General features: G+C 44.3%; 1 protein-coding gene across 1 annotated transcript; it reads right to left on the bottom strand.

The window, feature by feature from the left end:
- Nucleotides 1-391: 391 nt before the first annotated feature.
- cxxc4 (CXXC finger 4) lies at nt 392-21,573 on the bottom strand. Its single transcript, XM_028977536.1, has 3 exons — nt 21,140-21,573; nt 18,469-19,406; nt 392-1,168 (listed from the first exon to the last, which is right to left on the bottom strand). Exons 2-3 carry the CDS (start codon nt 19,291-19,293, stop codon nt 1,124-1,126), a joined length of 870 nt encoding a protein of 289 aa, XP_028833369.1. The 5' UTR covers nt 19,294-19,406; nt 21,140-21,573; the 3' UTR covers nt 392-1,123.
- Nucleotides 21,574-23,220: the final 1,647 nt, after the last annotated feature.

Below are 23,220 nucleotides of genomic sequence, written 5' to 3'. Positions count from 1 at the left end.
CAAAACACATTTACACATGCAACAATAGGGTTTAAGACGATGAGTAACTTATTGAATAATTTCTTTTGGAATGTGTAGCTTCAGCTCAACAGACTATAGCAGATCAGGTTTGGCCCTGCAGTGGAAGCATGATGCACACTCCCATTCGTGGGAAACATACCCAGTCTCGTTGCTGCACTTTAAGAGAATGCTAAATTTGAATGTTTTAAATGTTAACTAGAATTCCTTTACTGGTACTTCTATCTACCTTTTAGACAGCTTATGTTCAACCATTTGAATTTCAAACAAACAAACAAACAGAAAAAGGAAAGTAAAATGCTCAAAAGGCCAAGCAGCTATTACAAAAAAGCTCATAACACCATCTTTCAAAGTCACTAGACCAACTCAAATCATCTTGTGCTGTAATGTTGGGATCTTTTTTTTTTTTTTTTACACTTCAACCGTGCAACTTGTTGACAAAACAGTATGCCCTGTTCTGCCTCATGCCGCACAGAGCAAACGAATCCAAAAATCCAAAAAGAAAGATTAAAGAAGGACGGGACTTGTCATTGCTGTCTTCGCGTGTTGTGACAATTGGAGAAAGCATTCGATTCAGAGGACACCGAGGCTCTGCAGTGGCTGGGGACACACCGACGAAGTGTGCAGACTCAACCAAAAAGCGAGGTATAACTTGACATGATCAAAAAAGTAAACCTGAATGCGAGGAGGGCGAGGAATAATCACCTTAACGATTATTGCTCCAGATTTAAAAAGTGTGTTGCGTTGCAAATGAATCCTTGCGGCCTCTGTTCGTCAATTCATCACGAATTCCACATGTTATGATTGTCTATTGAGTCCTTTACATAAGAATGGCTGCAACTTTCCGCACAGCCACGACACTGAAACACATTCATAGACACCAAAATATACATTATGATACTGTCAAAAGGTACAATAATTACACAGGAAAGGAAATTACAGAGTTAAACCAACACCATAATGTATTCTTTTTATTTCTTTTTTTTTCTTGAAATCAGCTTCTCCTCTCCACAACTGGAGTGTTTGCTTCTGGGAGCTCCAGCAAGTGCTTCTTGCAGTGAGTCAGAGCCTGACGTCACTCAGTGTGATGTCACCGGGGTTGGGTCTAAAAGAACCATCGGAAGGCTTCGCCGTTATTGACCGGTGTTCTCTGCAGAGGAGGACGCAGAAAGAGGAAAGGATTATTAGACACTTGCATACTGGCAACTGGGAAACTTTTACAAAAAAAAAAAACAATCATGGCAAAGTTTGGAAAAGAGCCATATCGTTGTGCAAAGAAAATGTGAATTTGAGCAAGATTGCTTAGGCTGTGCAGGTTGTGGGCATACCAATGAATCAAGACGGTACTTAGCTGAGTGATTAAATGGCAAGTGCCACAAGCCAATCCCCCATCCCAGAGTAGAATTTAATTCAATCGGAAAACGACCTTAGGTGAGAGACACCGACTCCCAAAAAGACCAAAATAATAATTACAGAGATGGAGGGGGGGGGGGTATGAAAATTCTCACTGAATTCCCAAGAAGCAACAATGAGGCATTTAATTATGGCAGCTCAAACTGCAGTGAGGAGGAACGGCGCGTCATCTCAATTTGAGAAAGCGGCAGAGCCAGGGAACAGAGTGACAGCCTCTCCTTTCGCTAAACTAATTTGGCAGTCAGAACATAAAGTACTCAAGTCCCCAGCAATCGCTATGACCAATTAGCGCATTTTTGGGTTATCTTTTCTATTGACAGCCGATAGAATGATGAGGCTGAAAAATATCACTTACAGATGTGGAGTAATGTCCTTTGGTGGTCAAAGAAAGCAGTAGAATATGGTAATACAATAAGGAAATGCCGATTTACGCAGTTCATGTATGACATGTAATAGGCTACATGTAATCAAGGCACTTTGTTCATATTCGTTAGCGGTATGTAACCATGGTAACACTAGGTACCAAACAAATCAAAAGGACTTAAATATTTGTTGTACTCACATGAAAAGTAAAGTCAATGTGATGACACCAGGGTGCAATACATATTAAAAATGACACGCCATGAATGCAAATCTAGAATCCGGTTTTCATTTTTTTAACCAACGAGGCTAACGAAACAGAGAAAACGGGGCTTATCAAGGTACACAGTGCAGTTGAGCAGCTAAAGCATTAATCATTAAGAAAGCCTGCACACTTTTAGTCCTACTAATATACACATTTACAAGTCTCCTGCCTCAAAAGCTGCATAAAGTACAGCAACGAGTTCATGTTAGAAAATACTGAGTGACCGTTTACCGTACAACAAAGAAATTACAGCCTGTTTTTCATCTGTTTTGGCCAAACTTTTGGCCTGTAAGTAAACAGACATTGTGCCAGTATTTGCCGACATTCTGTCTTTAACAGTCAATAATTTATATCGAGTTTTTTTTATTATTGTGTTATTAGTATTGTGACCATGCCATATTATACAGCAGTGCTAATGAATGTGTTAATTCTATTTTTTTGAGCCTAGTGGGTTTAGATTTACTGAATACAACCCCAGACTGACATCTTATTGTCGCAAATAATTTTAGGTTAAATACCCAGCTTTCCTAGGGTGTCCTATCCCCGTTATGCCTTTAAAACTCTCATTTGGGAGTTAGGTGACGTCACTAGAACTCAGAGCGTGGGAGCACTACTAAACAGCTAGACAATGACACTGAGACAACCAAACTGAGGAATGGGACAAAATAAAGACCAAAAGAAAATTTCCATGACGATCACTGTTCACTTATTGGCACAATCTGCCTGAAAACCTACTGTAACCAAAGACTCTGGTTTTCCCAGGTAGGACGAAAGTTAACTGCAGCTATGCTGAAAGAAGAATTAATGCCACATTCCTCTGTTTTGCTTAACATCACCCGATCAACCCTCAACATACTTGAATTAATTAGCCTTCTATCAATTAGTTGAATGCGCATTAAAAAAAAACAGCCCCAAATTAAATTAAATTGGTTAGAAACTGTGCTAGTGTGTGGTGACAACAGTACGCGCGAACAAACAAACCAAAAACCAAAAAGCACACATGTAAACATCTGCTTGGCAAAACACTTAACGGTATTTGGAGTATGCCATTAAAAAAGTATGGCAGCAGTGACGAGGAGACTTCAAACCTCCTCCCTCCCAATTCTCTCCCCCACAGCAAGTGAACAATTAGCCGCAGAACTAGACCTGCGCCGCTAATGGGGCATTATTCAATTACGCGGGGTCTTTCATCACAACCTTTTGTTTGTTATTTCCCTTTAATTAAGCGGCTTTTTTTTTTTTGGCGCGTTACTCCCCTTTCACACTGCCGCACTTTGTCATTTAGATGATCGGTTCGTGTGCGGTGCAGTGTATCTGGGCCGAGGTGTGCTACCGGTTAAATAAATTAATAACATCAAGTTTACTTACATAATGGTGTGCATGGATTATATGCAAAAAAAAATTTCTGCATGTCTCAATGCGTAGTGGGTTTAGCAATTTGCAATGCAATTTCGTAAAAAAATGCTATATGTCTGTATATAAAATAAAAAACCAATGCAGTGTCATGAATAAACTACAACTGTGTTATGTTATCACTGTCATGATAACATAATTCAGACATAATTAGTCTACTCAATGTCTAATGAGTCAAAGGCATCATAGTTGGAATAGTTGTTTAAATCCAATAGGCAGAATGAACATTACATTCTCACGCTGTATTGGTGTCAGTAGCACTAGACGTGGCCGATAAAACAGGGTCACAAAAAAAAATTACTTTAGACATTGATGCTAAGCTTTGGTCATTTGTACTCAATATGGATAGAAAAATAGAAAAAGAAAAGCAGAGATACATTTGAAAAGCCTAGCGTTGCAGAATTTATTTACATTTTAATTCAGTACATTCAGTCTGCTGCTGGATGGTTTTCACTTTTGGCAGTGCTCAATAGGCGGATGCCAGTCCACACTGTTCCCGAACGCAATTTAATCCAGGCCGTCACCTAAATCAGTGTGTTAATTTAATTATTGTGCGCACAGTCATAGATTAAAAAAAAAACTGTTCTGAATACTGAGTAGGTGGAGTCCGGTCTGCTTCTGTCCAATGACTGCGCTCTAGTCAGGTATATAACTCATTTTTCATCGCCATTTACAAGCTGGTATAGGTATTCCAACCCAAGTTGACCAAAATTTGTGTGTTCTTCTGTAAAGCCTTTTTGTAATTTTGTTCTGCAAATTAACCTTAAATCACACTTAAAGGAAGCTTTAGGCTACACAGAAATATTTAGTTCATTTTCTATTGTGACATATATTGATGTTGAGTGGAAATGATTGTGATAAAAAAAAAATGTAAAAAATCCATTTCACCCTGGGTGACACAATGTAACAAAGTTACGTACATGCACGAACAAAGCCTGATACACATAGGCCTGCATGGTAACTGGGTAACCATGCGAGAGAGAGCTGTTGCTGACTTTCAGATCACTGGACGATATCATTGTACCAGAGGTGGTCCGGCATGAGGAACAAAGAAAAGAAATGAATTAAAGATACATAGAAATAATGAAAATGTTTATCCAAATCAATGTGTTGCACCGCATTGATTGGTCCCCAGCGGAGGCATGGCTCACCAGAGACAATAATGACCCTGATGTGTGCGGGCGGCATGTCTCTGTTTTGTTAAGTCCCGTGGTATCGATCCGACGCGCCTCTTGATTGCTGCTCGGATTTACTTCCGGCCATCGCTTCAGCACACTGCAGTGACCAGGCACAAAGAGGGCTCAATTAACGCAGCTCCACGTCGACACTCCGCCGTTCGTGCGCCCCATCAAAATTCTCCGCCGATCGCCGGCGGGAGGAGGGGAACAGGAAGGAGGGGAGGAAGCACGGAGCAGGCTGCAGACGGATATCGTTACGCCGGGGACGGCGGCAGGGCACCGAGGTTTCACCTCCAATCAAGACAGGCTGCAGCTGCTGCACAGCCTCGGCTTAGCCGAGAGGAGGAGGAGAGGAGGATGTGCGGGCTGCCGGACCAGGCCAGTTCTGAGTGACTGCAAACACGTAGAGGGATTCTCCAGACCGATGGGTTTTTTTTTTTTTTTTTTGCTCTAAAATAGTATGGAAAAGGACATTTGATAATGTATTATTCCACAAAGAGCAAAAACGATTGAAATCACGTCATATTTATGCCTAGAGGCAGAATGTGTTGTCCACACGGCCCACGTGCCCCGCGATTGTGGGAGAGTAAATTTGCAACAATAAATGCAGAATCAAAGAAAGGGCTGCAGAGAGCCCTTTCCCAGGGTGCACTGGAGCCCTGACAGCCATTGACGCTGATTGAGGACGGCAGGTGCGGCTAATGGCGGGCCCTTGTGCGTCCCGTGCTGATTGAGGCACAGAAAGGGAGAAGGGGGAAGGCGAGGGGTGGTGTTAACCAGGCTGCTGACTCATAATCAGGCCCTAATCCCAGTGGCCATCAGAAAGTGCACCAGCAACCCCCCCCGTGTCCCCTTCCCAATCCTCCCTTGCAAGACGCATTCCTTTTCTTGCGACACCCCTACCTTCCCCCTCCCGCACAGACAGCGTGGTGTGGCGCCCGGCCCGGAGATAAAGCACTCAAGGCGATGAGGACGATAATGGGCGCTGCAGCAGCGCCTCGAATGCAGTCAACGCCACGCCGTCAGCGCGGATGAGCATAAAAGTGAAATATGCTCGCCGGCGCGCGTTAAAAGATGCCGTGCTGGAGCGCTTCGGAAAATAACAACAGCAGCGGCAGACGAGACCGTGACCACCAGGCATGAAAGAAAGGGTGGGGTGCGGCGGGGGGGATTGAGAATTGGGATAAGAAATAAAACAGCTGCTATAGAACCATTTCTATGCAGAATTGTTTTTTTTTTTTAAATCATAGATTAGGAATAAATTACCCTTTTGAACTCAAGATTATTGTCCTTGTTCATTTCACTAAGACCCTAATCCTGTTTTTCCACACACCTCTACACACATTTTAGTCAAAATGTGCCTTACTCAAGGTAGCTTTTTTAGATATTTTTTCCCTCCATCTTTTCTACCCGAAATGCAAAAATGTAATGGAAAGGTAAAGGAACCTTGGGGGGAAAAAACAGGGAAAGAAAGGGAGGTTTGAGAGACTGTGGCTCATTGTCACTGTGCAGACCGCCTCTTTCTCACACGGGGAGGATGAATAGCAGTCTGGAGAGGGTGCTGATGTGCTCCAGAATGCTCATTATAACGCACGGCCCATACGTTACCCTGACATGCCCATTATTTATTAACGTATGGACTGGGAACCAGGCCACCTTCCTCAACTGCAGTCCTTTGGAGCCAATTCTGACAGGCCTTTCTGAAATAAATAAATAATCTCGCTTCAATCCTCCCTTATCTTTTCCTCTCCTTTTTTTTTTTTTGACACAGGGCTAGCCGTCGATCCGCGCGCTGCTGCGGCGCCGTAATTACAAACACATTTCAGACGCCGTCATGACCGCAGCCACATTGAAATTCAAGAACAAGTTAAGGTCAGCCAATTTGGGCCCCTCTCCCACTCTTCTTTTTATTTTTTCAAATCTATTGTTTCTCGGCACAAAATCCTTATCAGCCCCCTACGCCCTGACATAATCAAACCCTTCTGTTTCAGATTAGGCCGTTTCAGATGAAACCCCAAAATGACCTTGATGAGATTTCCTTATTTGAAGGAAGACAAAGATCATGCCATGGGTGGCATTTGAGGGAAAAACACTTCAGAAATTGTCTTGTTAGGACTGCGGGAGCCAAACATCCAGGACCTTGAGTCTTCTCCAGTCATGAGAAAGGAGAGAGGGGAAGGGGAAAAAAAAAAAAAGTTTCTGGGATGCAGTCAGCCCTAACTGATGTGTTATATATTGCCTGTCACTTTATTCCGCAGGAATATTGGGGCGTTGCCAAGCTCAAACCTGGAAGGTGTAGCAATCCATCACAGACTTTCACTGGGGGGAGATCTCATCTCGGCACTGGTAGCCAATATTCCAGCCAGCACCGTGAACGTATAAAGAAGGGCTGGCTCAAGGCCGTCGTCACAGGCAGAACGCTCATCTATCCGCCCGCACGCAATTGCTTCATCCCTGCGTCACGGTAACCGCCATCATGCAAACAGCCTCATTTCAAAGGTCGTAGGGGGAAAAAATTTCAAACAAACCCGGGAAGAAAAAAAAAACGGTACTGAATGAAAACGTTTATAAAGGTGATGGAACCGTTTCGAGGGGATGGCTTCAGAGACTGAATGAGCCATTGGTTGGGATGAAATTGTTTCCTCTTATATCAGATGTTCTGCGCATGGATAAGCTGTTTGTGTTGAGGTCTGCTTGCCAGAATGGACCAGATATGCTGATAAAACTCTGTTGGCCTGCGCTGTATATAGATTCAAAGATCAACTGACGTGACGAAATTGTAGAGCACCGTGTACACGTGGTGCAAATAACATTAGAAATAATTAAAAGTTGGATGTACCAATGCTTTTAAGTGATACACCACAAACATTTACATTTCACTCTCTGCACTGACAAATGAATGAGAAAACAACATGGAATATTAGGGTTATCAAAGAACAAGTTGTGGATTTTATTCAAAGTTATCTCTTGAAAAAAAAAATGAAGGACCGGTTGGACAGGTCAGGGAGCATCTAACCATTTCCAGAAATTTCCAACTTGCCAAAGCCACACAATGGCCTGGGTCAGAAAACTGCTCCTCCTTCATCTGCTTGTCTCAGCTATGATTGGATGATACTCTTGGCAATTAACACTTCATAAGCTTTGCACTGTGACAGAAAGCTTTTGTCTATGGAGGAATATTTGTGTCTATGTGAATATCTGGGATGCAGACAGTGATGAACTCGGTGTGTCCATCTGGTAAGATTGGCACCCCTTGAGAATTCAGGATAGGCCCAGAGGAAGACCCAGGAAATTTTTTTTTTCTCACAACAACATGAACTGTACCAAACAGGTTTCAAAACTGATGACTTAGAGCCGAAATGCAATGATGTGACCTTCTGTAAAGTCTAAGTTGAAAGAAACTCCAAAAACCTATCCAACCACTTGCAAGCCAATGCATTAAGTACATCAAAGCATCAATTCCAGAGGCTACATGATGTTATATAACATAAAAGTCATTTAAGACACTGTGGAGTTTAATAAAAATGTGTACAAAAATGCCAAATAGAAACTAACATTGGTAAACATAACTACTTCTTAACTAAATGCATCTTATCTGACTGGTTGTATAAAACCATTTTCTTAAATATGTATTAATGCACGTTCCCTATGAGGTTCTATGCACTTACAGTCTCACAGCAGCTGCACTGTCCTTCATCCGAAGATGCTGCTGGAGTTTGAAGACGGGCGGTTGCTTTATTATATTGTGCATGTTATTTCCAGCAGCAGGGCTTGCAGGTGGTTGAACCGCGAACGCTTCTGCAGCTCGAGGTTGCAGTTCTCAGCTAATCTTTCCCGTGCAGCAGGAAAGCCCCTGAAGCATGATTAACAAGTGCTTTGGGAGAGGCGCCTGGTGAATGTCCTTAATTTGAGCCACTCATTACCAGCTGATAAAGACGATAACGAGAAAAACAAAAAATGGCCTCCAGGCACATTAATATCACAAAGCTGTCAGGTGATGTGAGCAGGCAGAGGAACGCATTCCTCAAACGCTTTCACGCTCTTCCCCCCATCCCGCTCCCTTTCACCCCAAAATGGACATGCAACAAACATCCCATGCGAAATGAATTTCTGTCTCCTCATCACATTAATTTGAGGAGACGAATGACTCAAACGCAGGCGAGCAGGCAGTCACACTGAAACGATGGCGTGCTGCTTCCTGAATCGCTGCCAGTATGTTGTGCTGAGCCTCGCATCCGAGCAAATCAAGTTAAGTGTATTGCGGATGTCCGTGAGTAATGAGGAATTCGCGTTTTTTTTTTTTGTTTTTTTTTTTGCTGACTCTACAAAAATTGTAGGATGGAGATGATGATGTGGTTAAGAGAATGGATACTTCCTAGAGGAGGCGTGGTTATCAGAAAGACACATTAGACAGGAATCCAGTGAGGGGAAAACCATCCCTGTCTGCCTTAAAGCTGGCCTAAAGCCGATTACTGTATTTTTTTTTTCTAGGGTGGGTGCGGCAGGAGGCGACAGACCGGAGAGCAATTAGCATAGAAGCAATGCCGCTGCAGTCTTTTGACTTGATGTTTGACCTTCTGCGAGAGAATTGCCAAAAAGCACCATATGGCAAAGTGCCACTGCAAGCCATGTGCCTCATGTCCCTCACGGGCACTCGTATGCAAATGGCGGGGGGTGTTAATTACAGCATACTTCCCCTATAGGACGTCTACTTTACAGTCCTATTCAGCAGGAATTAAAAATAAAAAATTCTAATTTTCTATAGTACACTGAATTATGAATGATCAGCAGCATCATTTTGCATTATTTTTACACACGTGATGAATAACCTGACCAATCTTTGTCAAACAAGGTTGAAGGTATAATTTTTTAAAAAAAGGTTAGCCTCTGATTGTGTAAGCTTCTATAGGACTATAATTTTAACGTTTTTACAGCCCACAATTTACAGCCCACAATGCTGCCTAAATAAAATTGGTTTTATAATATAAGAAGGCTTTCAGTATAGTGAAATAGTATAGAGTAAACATATTTTTAACAAGTCGCATGTTATCCATGGTGAATCCAGGACCGACCATGGCGCGTACAACACATTCAGCCACTGATTGGATGTCTCTCATTGCCAATTCTGTATGATCTTGTGAATAGCAAAAATTCAGCCACAGTGCAGAGGGTTTTCTTTGTCATTTTCCAATGGGTGAACTATAGCTCATTTCCTAGTATCATGACATTCTGGAGAGATAATAACATGGTCATCGGTGTAGAGACAAGCAAATGAAGCAACTTTTATAACGCGGTTGCTCTACAGCTTTAGAACATTGATGTACGGTGACATCAGTGACTTACTACTGAATAAATATTCGGCACTCTTTTTTTTAAAAAATGAAGTATTTTGACACGAACACAGAGAAGTGCAGAAGGTACAAGACCTTGAGGGAGTCATTTTCACATATTCATTCATTTCCTTTTCATAACAAATACATTTCTGCAGTACAGAACTGTTCTGGTTTCCGAGAGAAAAAAGCAATGAAAGAATAAAGAAAATTCACAAATTCATTCTGAAACTACAGTCTCGCTGGCAAAAAAGGGAAGAATGAAACTGCACCGCGATTTTTTGTATGGTGCTTTAAAATCCGTTTTTAAGACGTTCGGGTTAAAGAAAAACACATGAGTCAGTTGTCCTCCATTCTACTCATTTGTATGGAAGACAAACTAAAGCCCACACTGCGAGGCTCTTCTGCCACTGAGCAGGTCAGTGTCTGGCTGATGGGTCAAGCCCAATATCAGTGACCTGAGTCCAGGCTGCCTCACCTTCACACGAGCCCTCATTTCAATTAGTCTCCCCTAGGAGCCCCTGTGTGGTGAATGCACCCCATCCCCCCTTAGCCCTTTCTAAAGCAGACACGGTAATGAAACCGTGGCTGAAGATGTACGGTGTATGTTGGTCCTACGGAAAAATCAAGCTTGAAAACAATTAGTACTTTATTTGGGAATAAAATGATGTGACGAGGTGATGGCAGAATCTGGGAGGTCCACCATTTCACGGCGCACATAAGGCCCGTTTGAGGGGCACAGCATTAAAAAAAAATTATCCTTACTTCCTCCGCCAATGTGCCGCCCTTTCCAGCAACGCGGCATCAGAGCAGTCGCACGAGCGCCATGTGGGTAGCTGACCAAGCGGCGAGCGAGGCGAGCACATTGCCAGCTCTCTGAAATGTTAAATGAAAACGCAAAGCAGGGGAGGGCCTCTCTGTGCTCTCAGCAGACTCGCCAGCATATGTGTGGGAGCTCGGGATGATACTGGCGGGGCTAAAATAGGAGCGCTGAGATTTTGAGGCATTTCGTAATAAGCCTACGGGAGAAGCGCTGTGCTTTTCTTCATATTGTATGCAGTGATCCACAGCATTTGCATTCTGTGACTTTTTTTTTTCACCAGAACCCAAGAATATCTATTCCATGCATTTATTTCATGAAGTTACCCCATTAATAAATTATAGTTACTGTGTAATAAAGACAAGCTTGCTATTGTGCTGATTCCTGAGGCAGTAAGGGGTAACTGCAGGTCCAAATACGGCGCCCATGATGCTCTTATCATTGAATTTCACCCTAGCACCATTTTCCGTGGCGATGGACTGAATGCTCTTTAATTGTTGTATTGTTGATGGTCTTCCAGTCAACCAGCTCGTTTTTAAAACCAAGTTACAAAAGTACAATTTGTTCGTGGTGGACTCTTGTGAGTGTAATTCCACCAATCAAGGTTTGATTCACTGTAAACCCACTTACTAACTCAAATAAACAGTTGTGATTGTCCTTGAGAAAATGTGTGCACTTTTAATAATATGATCATAATATCCTATTTTATAGAGCACATGTAAAGGACAACGCAGTGTCACACCAATGCGCTGTACAAAAAACAGTGCAATTAAAATCCATAAATACAGGATAAAAACAGACAAGGTTCTCACACAGTTAAAAGCAATGGAGTTTTAGGGCTAGATTTGAAATTTGGAATTGATGGTGCCAACCTAATTTCTGAAGGTAAAGCGGCAGATAATTTTGGAGCTAAAATTGCGAAAGCAATTTTTCTGTTTGACTACCAACAATTTCTGTTCAGATTTGAGTGAACGCGAAGGTACGTATGAGACAAGCAGCTCAGACAGGTAGGATGATGATCATCTTATTATAACTCTTAAGTTTTATTCTATACTTTGGTATGCTTTTAATAGTATATAAATATATTTTGGTACATTTAAAGTATTACAAATAAAAGAATTGTATAAAACGTCTTAGTATAAAAAAAAAGTTTATGCTCTAGGGATTTTCTCTGATTAGTGAGACTATGACAACTCCTGTTTTTGGGGAACACACACTACAAACAATTTCGTTAAAAAAATACTGTACATTGCATCTGTTCATAAGAAGCTACACTACACCCTCTGACATCTCTAGTGGTCCATCCACGATTAAAGCAAAAGGTGGGTAATTTGGGGTAATTGGCTCGTGTTTATTATAAGATCATTAACCCTGAAAATAATTTCATTCCTTGATTTCTCTTTGGGCTTCAAATATTCTGATATAATCTGCAGAGCCCAGTATAGTGAGCAGGCCATTAGGTTTTGGGCAGCGTTTATTCAATCCCTGATTGAAGCAGACTAGCACTGCTTAGTCATTCCGGCACCCCCTGTGGCCAGCATGGTGCAGCAGGTTATAATTTGTCAAAACACTGCTGGACTGCCACAGTCTGATGCACTTCAGCCATTACTAGCTTGTTTGTTCTGAATACAGTGCCTGAGCTCTTGAAATAATGCACGTTGAAAGTATTAACAAAGATTCTTTCCTGGGTCTACAGGCGGATTTACGCAACTCCACCGTGACATTTTGGAACCTCGGGTTCTGTGAGATCGAAGCTGAGAAATGCGTCTGTGCGTGTGGGCGGGTATCAGATGTTAGGCATGAAATATTCATACCTGAAAGCGGGCCTACGGAAAGAGAGGTGACACATGTGGACAGGGTGGCAAGAAATCGAGACCAAGAAACTGCTTTTGGATTTCCTGTGAAACGTTGCTGGGTTTGGGAATTAAATCCGTGACATCATATCAGTAGGATGCGATTTAGAACACTGCCCCCCAAAAAAATTCCAAACACTAATGACAAAGGTTGACCATATAAAATTTTTTTTTTTACTTTGTTTATGACATAAAATGAATGTCCTGAATCCAGACAGTTTCTGTGCCATGGCCGCTTTTCACAGAACAGCAGACACGGCATTACCCCCCCTGCCCCCCTCCCCTCGCTCTCCTTTCAAACAGGTTCCCTGTAATGACGAGATACCTTTTAACTTCTCAGCCAGAGCTGCCATCAATTATTTACCGTCATCTGTTTAAAATTTAAAGTACCACACATTAACGTCCTCCGCACCTGCACTTTCACGCTGTCCACCTCTCTGCCTGCCGGCCGGCCGCCCGTCCCGTCCCATCATCCCCCGGCCCCCCCTCCCGCCCCCGCCCTGTAATGCGGCCGCTGGAAATGAGTTGCCACTCGCCACTGAACCGGGGATGTTAAATCACACGAGGCCAAGGGGAGGCGACGGGCCGCGCGCTGTAAGGGCACAGGCCGGCCGCCTCCGATTATGCCGCCGCCTTAATTGGTGGCGGTGGCGAAAACTATAAATTCTTTAAGAGCGCCAAGGCAGACTTCACGAGCAGCCAGAGGGCCCTGGGAGCTGAGCGATCAGTGCAAATGGAAGCTGACACAAAATCCACAGCACACGACACGGTGAGAAAGACAGAATGAAAAAGGAAGGGGAGGGCGGGGCCGATACCCCCACCCCCCACCCCCCCGGGTACCACGTCAGGAGATGTGTATAATTAAGCGGTCGGTGTAGCGGCTCGGGTGGCGAAATCCCATTGTCTTGACAGGAGCTTAAGGTTGCCCTTTAGGTTGGAGGCACATTGCGCGTTGCACAGCCCTTTACCCCCCCACCCCACCCCGTCTGTTTCCTTCTCTCCCCAGACCTCCGTCAAATTAATCTGCAGTTTTAAAGCTTGAATAAATCCAGCGAGTTTCAGATCGACAGATCTAAAAAGCGCCATGTCCCCCCCCCCCTCTTTTTTTTTCTCGCCCCCACTCCTCGCCCCGCGGAGATTGGCTGGGAGCACTCACCGTTATCTCCAGGGAAGCAAAGGTTGGGGGAGGGAGGGGAGGAGAAGGCCACAGATTCGTCCTTATCTATTCTGAGCACACCTAAAACAAATTAGACCTGGCCAGCGTCGCTTATTTGGTTCCTCTGCTCTCATTAAGGGGACACCTCCCGCCATCTCTTCAAGGTCCTGCCACCCCACATATTCCGGAGAAATCCTTTCATTCCCTAAACCCATTTCTAAGGTGGATGTATATAATTGGGTATAGACAATGGTTTTCTTTAGCCTCTTTCCTGGCATATTTTAATGCCGCTCTCGGAGGGGAAAAAATATATAAATACATTTCCATGCGCTATACGCACCGGAAGATGCTTTCCTGCGGATGATGCAAGGCGCGGTGGCGCTTAATTACGAGATGTTTTTCAGGGACTTCGTCTCGGTCCTAGAGAACGGTTTGCTTTCAATCCTCTCCCCCCTGCCACATCACAACACTGTCAATCATAGTGGTGCCCCCTCCGGTCGGAGCTTGTCAAGGCTACGCTATCCTGTCCTGTGAGACTAGGCTGCTGTCAGTAAATGCAGAAATTTTCCAATACGCGCAGCCCTCAGGAAAGTTAGAGCAGGAATCTCTAATACACATCTTATTGTCTTTTTAAACATGTGACAGGGGACGCTTGTGTAGATATCCATCTGTCAACATTTGACAAAGGGAAGCACGTCTTGAGTACCAATGAGTTGAGCGCCATGCCTGGGCTTTAGGTATTAGGGAAGCCTTACAGGCCCACACTGTCAGTGATTGAGGGAAGAAAGTCTGTCAAGAAATTAGATGAATCGTGCGATAGCGAGACTGGGAGGCAGCCACACTTGATTGCGGACCTTTAGCGGAAGCTGTGCTCTGGCTAGAGACTGAGATGCTGGGCCGATACAGAGATATAGACAGATATGAAGATTTAAGATAACAGGAGGGGGGGGTAAAAACGACCCCTCACCCTTTCACTTTTAAGGAAAAGGTCATCAAGACGGAATCAGGACGAAGAAAATGGAAAAGCATGCATATTTAATACCCATCGATTCTCCCCGCCTCTCCCCTCTCATTGGAAGTGAAGGCAACCTGTATTCCCGCCTGCCTGAAAGTTTCTATCAATCTGAGTGACTTGAGATTGTGCATAGTTAGTTTTGTCAGAGTTCTTCCACCAGGGAACATCGGAGCAGCTTAAATTCACATGACTAGCCTACTTTTTGTCTAACATTGTGGGCTCTTCACTCTTTCATTCTGTTTTCCCAAGTCCTTCAGTTGGATTCTGATGAAGTAGAATTTTTCCCCACTGAGATGAGAAGTTAATTCACCATCTTCAGCCTCGAGCAAAGATTATTTCATTTTAGAATCAGGTAAGCAGGGGGGGAATCACACTGATGGCGTGTTTGTGTCTTTAACCCACTATCATCAATTAGAATTTTTAAATCAGGGATTTAAAGCAGTTCAAAGAACAAAAATGAAAACTGAAATCATTTGGAATGGGTGTACATTGAATATTACTGATAATTTTGTAATGTTGCCAAGATGGACAGGTCTGACTGTTTAAATAGTTTGGCTGAGCAAGCACAATTTGGCCCAATGAGTCAGATCAGTAGATAATTTTTTTTATGCAACAATATTATTCAAACCATAAGAATGCAAATGACAGTAAAAAGAACTAAACAACCAATGAAAGATTAAAATGCATTTTTCAGGCTACACGGTATATTTTTAAGTGTTCTTCTAATTACATGAGAGGTGTTGGAACTTAAAAAATAGTTTCTGTCCTGAATCGTACATTAATGATGCATCAGTTTAAAAAGTATAACACACAAAACTTCATTTATATGTTTTTTCGTTTAAATATCTACGAGATACATTAGTATTAAAAAGGGGGGAATGAACCCTTAAGTGTTCTATTATAGGAGCAAAATGTTCCCTGTAGACTGTGGGAAGCACATAACCTGTTCCCATACCCTAAAGGAATAGGCAAGGAATGACAGTGACACATTAACACTTTACACACACGGCATCAGAACAGGCCTGCGGCGTGAAACACGGGTCCTGGGTGACACTCAATCCGAAGCAGGCCAAGGTAACGGCTCTGGAAATGTTAGGTTAGATGAGATGCCTCCGCTGAGCTAATCCATTCAGAGGCCTATGCGCATGCTGCAGAACTGCACAGCAGTGACACGGGGCAATCCCCCAAGGTCTTGCATTAGCGCTCTAAATTAAAGGGGGTATTAGATTAAATTGGCTCTCCGATTTCAGGGGTGTGAGTAAAATTCTGATTTGCATTTTCTACTGCTGCTTAAGATATAATTAGTTCAGGGTGATTCCCAAGTGGGAAACACTGACAGCCAAATCTAACTGGCTGCTGGTAGCTTATCAGCTCCTCTAAGGCAAAAGGTACAATCTGCTAATGTTTACATGTTGGCGCGAGCAACTGGGCTTGTGTAAGTGTGTGTGTCTCTCTGTGGGCGTTTGTAAATGCATTTGTGTGTGTGTGTGTGTGTGTGTGTGTGTCTGTGCGTGTGTCTTTTTTTCCCCCTCAGGCGCATTAGTTTATTTTTTTCCCGCAGTCGCGCATGCGACTGCATGTTTTTGCATGCATGTGTCTCCACAAGCATACTATGCGTGTGGCCTGGAAAATTATAATAATAGACGTCTTGGCAAACTCAGCTACCCAGAATGCACACCTCTTTAGCCAAACGACACTAAATCATGGCGCAGCCCTTACTGCACCCATATGGTGTGTCATAGGGTTGAAAGCCTTATGCCGGATGGGAGAGCATCACGAGTGCCTGCCAAAGCCAGAGCACGTAGATATCTTAACACCTCCATGCTGCTTTGCGTCTCAGCACATTTCCCCTGTGGTTGGCTTTCATAATTACAGAAGAGGAAAGAAAAATAATAATTATCAGTAAAGAAAAGCTATGCGCTAAATAATGGCGTCTCGTAATTACTTATGCCTCTTCTTGCCCGTCACCTCTCCTTCACAACTTTTGTAATAAACTGATGAAGCCATATATTAGGCATGCGATGCGCTCTTCCTGGACACCTGTTAGGTTGTGGTAACCATACTAAACATCAAACAAGCTGCTCATTAACCAACGCAAACCCCTATATTTATTATTTTTTATATTTATTCATGGGGCAAAGCAGCGAGGAAGGTCCTCAAGCACACCAGAATGCCCCGCCACAGTCACATACCACCACAGCTCTTGATGTGCGTAACCTGTTTTCTACTGGCTGCCAGTCTCTGCCGTGAAAAAATTAAAATGTGCATGTGCATTCTTATGTGAAGGGGACTACTAATTATTCTGTACTTCCGCACATGTTCGGGAGCGAGGAAAAGAGAATCTATTCAATTAAAAGCAGTGTTGGGGGAGAAAAAAAAAAAAAAAATCACTCAGAGCTGCAGGCCATAATATTCACAACAAACCCCATTTGAAACTGATGTCCGGCTTCCCCCCATTAATAAATTAATGAGTTAGAAAATTGGAATTGCCATTGATATGAGAGGGCCTAATGCATCACCGTTTACTGCTCATATCAGTCATTTAAGCTTTTTAAGGATTTATGGAGTTAATTCTATATGATTAAAATGCCTTTTTGCCCGAGGGTCTATAAATGCTATGCCATGCTTAAAAAACTGGCATCGTTCAATTTCATTGGTAAAAAGTATTTTATATATTTTTATGAGGTAATATATGGACATTTATGCAATTTCAAACAAATGATTTGTTTGTGCATCCTTTTCATCATCATCATCTAACACAACACACGGCATATAGGATAAAATACAATAAACCCATACAAGCTGAAGGCAGCATCCTTATACTGAAGTTGTGTATAAATAGACCTGATGTCTAGCTGCTCATTAGGCTCTTTCTGCAAAAAAAATCCACTTTCACTGGATGATGTTTTAAAGTATGTATTTTTCATGCCAAAATACCAACAGTGACTCAAAACCTGTTGAAAATGTGTCCTGGGCCAGTTACCAAAAATTCCTCCTTTTTTTTTTTTTTTTGCACCATGCGAGTCTACTATTTCTGTCTTGCTGTTGCAAGATGTTGAATTCTGTCATTTCTCCAAATGGAATTGCCATTTGCAAACACATTTTCTATGAGCCCTTATGTAAGACCTCGTGGCAAGAATCACTAAAGGGTGTTAGCAGGATTGGCAACGGCGCCCCTCGCCACTGCTCTCACCATCTTGTGGTGGTCGAGGATTGTGGGATATTGATTTGCCCCCGTCCAGAGACGGTTTCCATAATTGGTTAAAATGACCAAGTGCAGAGAGGGACGGCTCTCTGCTGAAAACCATTTCCCAGCTCAGCTTGGAACTGAGCCAAGCCTGGGGTTGTTCGGATGCGTTCCAGCCCCAGCCTGACTGGCAGCAATTAGGGGTGTCTGAGCCAAGCTCAGCTTGCGCTCCGCACAAACACCCCTAATTACTGCCAATTAGGCTAGGCGGGTAGGCAGATTTGAGAAGCTGGGGGGATGTTCAGGCATGGGTGGGCATGGAAACAATTTTCAAGGGCTTAGAACGTGACTGGAAGAAAAGGTTAATGCTTTAGAGTGCAGGGGGATAATAACAAAAGAAGAAAGGGTGGGGTGGGGGGGGCGAGCGAGTCCCCCCCCCCCGAACCCGTTGCCACCTCACCTCCAGCGACGAGCCCGGCTTCTTCTTCAGCTCCTCGCATTTCCTAAATTTGCAGATCTGGTGGCCCGTTTTGCGGTTCCGACAACTGCTGCACACCCCGCAGTTGATTAGCCTCCTGCAGGGTGCGCAGACCCCACACCTTTTCCTCTTCTTCTTGGCTGGGTTTCCGCTGGATGCCGAGGAATTATTCTGTGGGCAGTCTGCCAGATTGGCAATTTGAAACGCACTGTCTGTAACGGCTGCTGAGGCTGCGGGGGAGTGAAGGGCTGTCATGACGATGACCCCGGGAGGTAATGAGATGCCCCCTAAAGCCGGAATAGTGGAAAAAGTTCCAACGCGTTCTGGGAGATTCATTATCTCTGCTTCGGCAGCGCCGCATTTCAGCTTGTTCATGCATTCTCCTGCTAAAGGTCTGCAGTGTTCGGGGGATAAGGTAGAGAGGAAATTATTATTTGCCATTTGCAGCGTCTCTGGCACCACGCCAGGCTTCTCCGGCCTCTGGGAGTCATTTCTATGCATGCTGGTCCTATTAGGGTTTATTGCCGCTGATTTTCTTCCCCAGAGCATGGCGTTATCGCAGTTCCAAGGGGACACGCCGATTCTGGCGCTGGGAAAAATCGGCGTCGTGATGCGGGCGATCTTTGCAGTCTGTGGAAATGCCCCGTTGGTTTTGTAAAAGTTCGCAAAAGACCTGTACCTTTCCATTTCCGCATTATAATCCAACAGCTGGCTTAATCCACTGTCCTGAAGATTATCCTTTTGTAAGAGAGACACGTCGGCATTCTGTCCGTTCTCGATGCAAAGGGGATTGTTTATATTAGACATGGCTGATGGTCGGTGTCAAGTCTGTGAGCAAAGTCAAGGGTCGAGGTGGCCTTCGTCAAGCTGAAGCTGGTTACAAACAATACGTTACCATCCTGGTTTTATCCTCTCCGGTACTAAAACAAAAAGACAACAATTACAGATACAACTGACAAACATCCCAGGTCCCGTTAAATCAACTTCCCACCCAACCCGCTCATTCCCCCCCAACCTCATGGACAAATCGACTGGCACATCGTTTTTGAGAAACATACATCACATTCCACTGGTGACAAAATGACATGCATGAAGACGACTACCCAGGAGTACAAATTTCACACCTTGGTTCATGCATGCAAGCTGTCTGACAGTCTAGTGTCAAAATGGCCACCATTTAGACAAACTTAAATTTTCATTTAACTGAAAGGTTCTGGCAAGATCTCACAGCAGCCCAGTAACTTCACCCATTTGCATCATGCACACATAAACTTCACAGGCAGTCAATAAACTCAGATCCATAATGTTCCGCAGCTGATTAAAAATAGTCCTCCTTCGGAAGCTTCTCACACACACACACACACACACACACACACTACACAGGTCAACATAAAACACTCAGAGAGGCGTTGCTAAACGTCAAAGTTTTACATTTCAACTCAAACACTCACGCTACACCCCACAGCATCAGGAGGATTTCTCTAGATGTCTCTTGAAGGCCACCTGGCATGCATTCATTTGCAGCTCTATTACATTTACTAAACGGCAGCAAGATAGCCACTGGTGAATTTCAAGGCAGCCAAGCCCCAGACCCGACAACCGTGGTGTCAGCTGCCTTAAGGGGGACTCCATTTCCCCTCCGCTGGTCTGTCTGGATTTTGTTTCCAGAGATAAAAGCCCATTAGCCGCATCTCCCCTTGCCTGCATTACCTTTTTCTGGGGCTCTGACTCTTTTCATTGGCCAATCCGATCCATTCCGGGAACACTACAGCATTTCAAATCACTTGTATTATGCAGCCCAACAGCTGGTGCTGAAATGAACAATAAAATGCGCACACTGGACCTACCGGGTGCTGGGCGGCCCGGGAAACCTTCACATAGAAAAAGCACCCCAATAACAGGCCTGGGCTATCATAAAGAATAAATCAGTGTCTAAAAAGAAAAAAAGGTCAAATCTAATAACAGACAAATGCCACAGACCAACATCACGGGTGATAATGTATTTGGGCAAAAAAAAAAACCTAAATTAACTAAATAGTACAGATGGAGGAAAACATGAAAAAAATATAGATATAAATATAGTTACCATTATCCACCAAAATATGAATTATGGTTTCACACAAAAAGGCAAACAGTCATCCGAAAGAAAGAAAGAAATTATATTCTATATATATATATATATATATATATATATATATATACAACTCGCCCTGTAAACAAAACCTACACGGGCTTAATGATCGGCCCTCCTCCGGGTCATTATTACTTAATCAATTCACCCCAAGAGCAAAATACGCAGCCGAAGGCAATCAAGTCGCGCCGATCGATCCGTCCGACTGTAAAGAAAGTTTAGGGGAGCAGAAAGGCTCGGCGGGGGAGCGGAGGGGAGCGTGGAGGAGCGCGGATCCGGATGACGCGCCGCTCTGCCATTAATTACGCCGCGTCTGGTCCGTCGGAGACGCGCAGATCAAAGGTCAAGCGCGCAAAATCCGAGGAGGGGCGCGCAATGAACCGATCCGAATTAACCCGCCCGCATCACTTTCGCGGGGCGCGTTAAACCGGACACCGCGAGAAAATGACGATTGAAAAAGAAAGAGAGAGGACGCGGGGAGTCGGGAAGCAGACGGGGGCAAAATGGAAGAGCATCACCTACCAGGTTCCTGGTGGGAAGGGATCCCAGACGCTACCAGCCTGCCGGTCCGGGGCGGCGCATTACCGCACGGCGACGGCGGGGAGAATAACGCGCGTCCGCGGAGCCCTCAAAACAAAAGCACCATGGTCGTTTTTTTTAATTCTCTCATTCACCCACTTCCGCGCGACGAAAAAAAAAAAAAAAGCGCCCAGAAGCTCGGTCAAGTGTGCTGTTTTGTAACGTTCTCCCGGTCCGGGGCTGGTCGCTCGGTCCGCGTCTCCTGTCGCTGTGTGTGGCTGATTGGTGCTGAGGTGAGGAAGCTGGGATGTGGACACCTACTGATCATTGGCTGGAAATTACTATAGAAACACGAGGAGCGCTCGGGAGGGGGGTGGCTCGGGGCTTTCTGCTGGGAAATAGCTATGGGAAGCTGCGTCTTAACCTTTCGCCGCCGCTATTATCCCCCCCCCCCCCCCCCCCTATTTATTATTATTATTTCTCTCCCTCCCTCCCTCCCTCCCTCCCTCTCTCCCTCCCAATTCGCCCCGTTTATAGAAAGCCTCGGCATATTTAAGGATGCGTCGTCCTAATAGGAGCGGGGGGGGGGGGGGGGTGAAAACTTGTCATACGAATTGGGGGGGTTGAGTGATTAAGATAAAATGCTCCAGCCGGGGATTCTCTCTATCCCCCCCCCCTCTCTCTCTCTCTCTCTCTCTCCCCCCCGGTTGACGAACGACAGTCATAATTACAGCGACCTGCGTGCACGGCCGCGGGGATTCGTCATTATTATAAACCCTCGCCGATGGCCGCGGAACGTGTGCCGCCTTCACCCCCCCCTCCTCCTCCTCCTCCTCCTCCTCCTCCTCCTCCTCCTTCTTTCCTTTTTTTTTTTTTTTTTTTTTTGTCGTCTGTGCGCGCTGCCTCCGACCTATGGATTCACGCGTCGGGCCGTAAATTGAGTTGTTTTTAATGTGATTTTCTTTTCCTTATTATCATATCCCCCCTTCGTGGCTTCGCGTTTTGCGAGACGTGCGCCGAGAAATGCGGAGAGGAAGAGAGAGAAAAAAAAAAAAAAAGTAAATGAAATGAGAGAAGGACGCGCGAGGCGTCGTGCGGCCGTTCGTTAGCGCGGCCAGTGACGTCGGCTGATTGATTTTACCGCCGGGATCCGGAATGCGGATCGGGAGCGGCGCGTGGAGGGCGCGGTGTTCATTAATTACCGGAAGTAACGGTTCCGTGGCGCGTATTCCAACCGTTTCCCCGCTTAATGTTGCAATTAACGGCGCTGATGGATCATGCGCGTGGCCTTGCTGGGTATGTGTGTGTGTGTGTGTGTGTGTGCGTGCGTGTGTGTGTGTGGTGGTGGGGGAGTTACCCCACGTGGGAACCCGCAGGATGTCCAGCACTGATGAAATACGGTTTACAGCTCAGGGTCTTTGCTGCTCACCTACAGCCAGCTCTGATGTTCCGTAGGCCCTTACAGAAGGAATGTCTTTTATTAACCGCATACGAGACTCCAGTTTACATATAGGACAGCGTAGAAGTTAAGAGACCTTTGAGAAGTTTTCCGTTGTCAAATGGGATAGAATACACTGGAAGAGCCTCTAATGAGAAACCACAAACCTGGCAATGTGTCTGAAACAAGAATGTCTTCAAATTGCAATCGTCTCTCTCCCAAAAAGCCAAATTCAGAACGTTGAATCATTTTTAAACGAAAATCCAGAATTTCGAAGCGTTACTTTCTGGTACTTTTGATTTAAGTTGAATGTATGAATGTATATGGTTAGTCCAAATGATCATTTTTGTAGTGTCTTTATGATTTTAGTCTGTCTAGGACATTGAACACTTTTTAGCATTTAACTCTTTCAAACTTTTCTTTCCACCCACATGCGTCACTGATGAATAAAGGTTACAAATGCACCAGTGGCACATGGCTTTACGGGTTGATTCAGCAATTATGCAACATTTTGGTTGCAGGGGTGCAGTATAAAGACTCAGATTTGAGAAGTGACCTTTAGCATTCACTGACTACTGCACTATTTTCCTGAACACTGTGACATGCTTCCATCAGTGTTTGTGGAAAGACAAAAATAACAGTTCTG

This window comes from Denticeps clupeoides, chromosome 4 (assembly GCF_900700375.1).
Source record: "Denticeps clupeoides chromosome 4, fDenClu1.1, whole genome shotgun sequence".
In the NCBI taxonomy this organism is placed as follows: Eukaryota; Metazoa; Chordata; class Actinopteri; order Clupeiformes; family Denticipitidae; genus Denticeps; species Denticeps clupeoides.
This window is presented reverse-complemented; position numbering and strand designations above follow the sequence as displayed.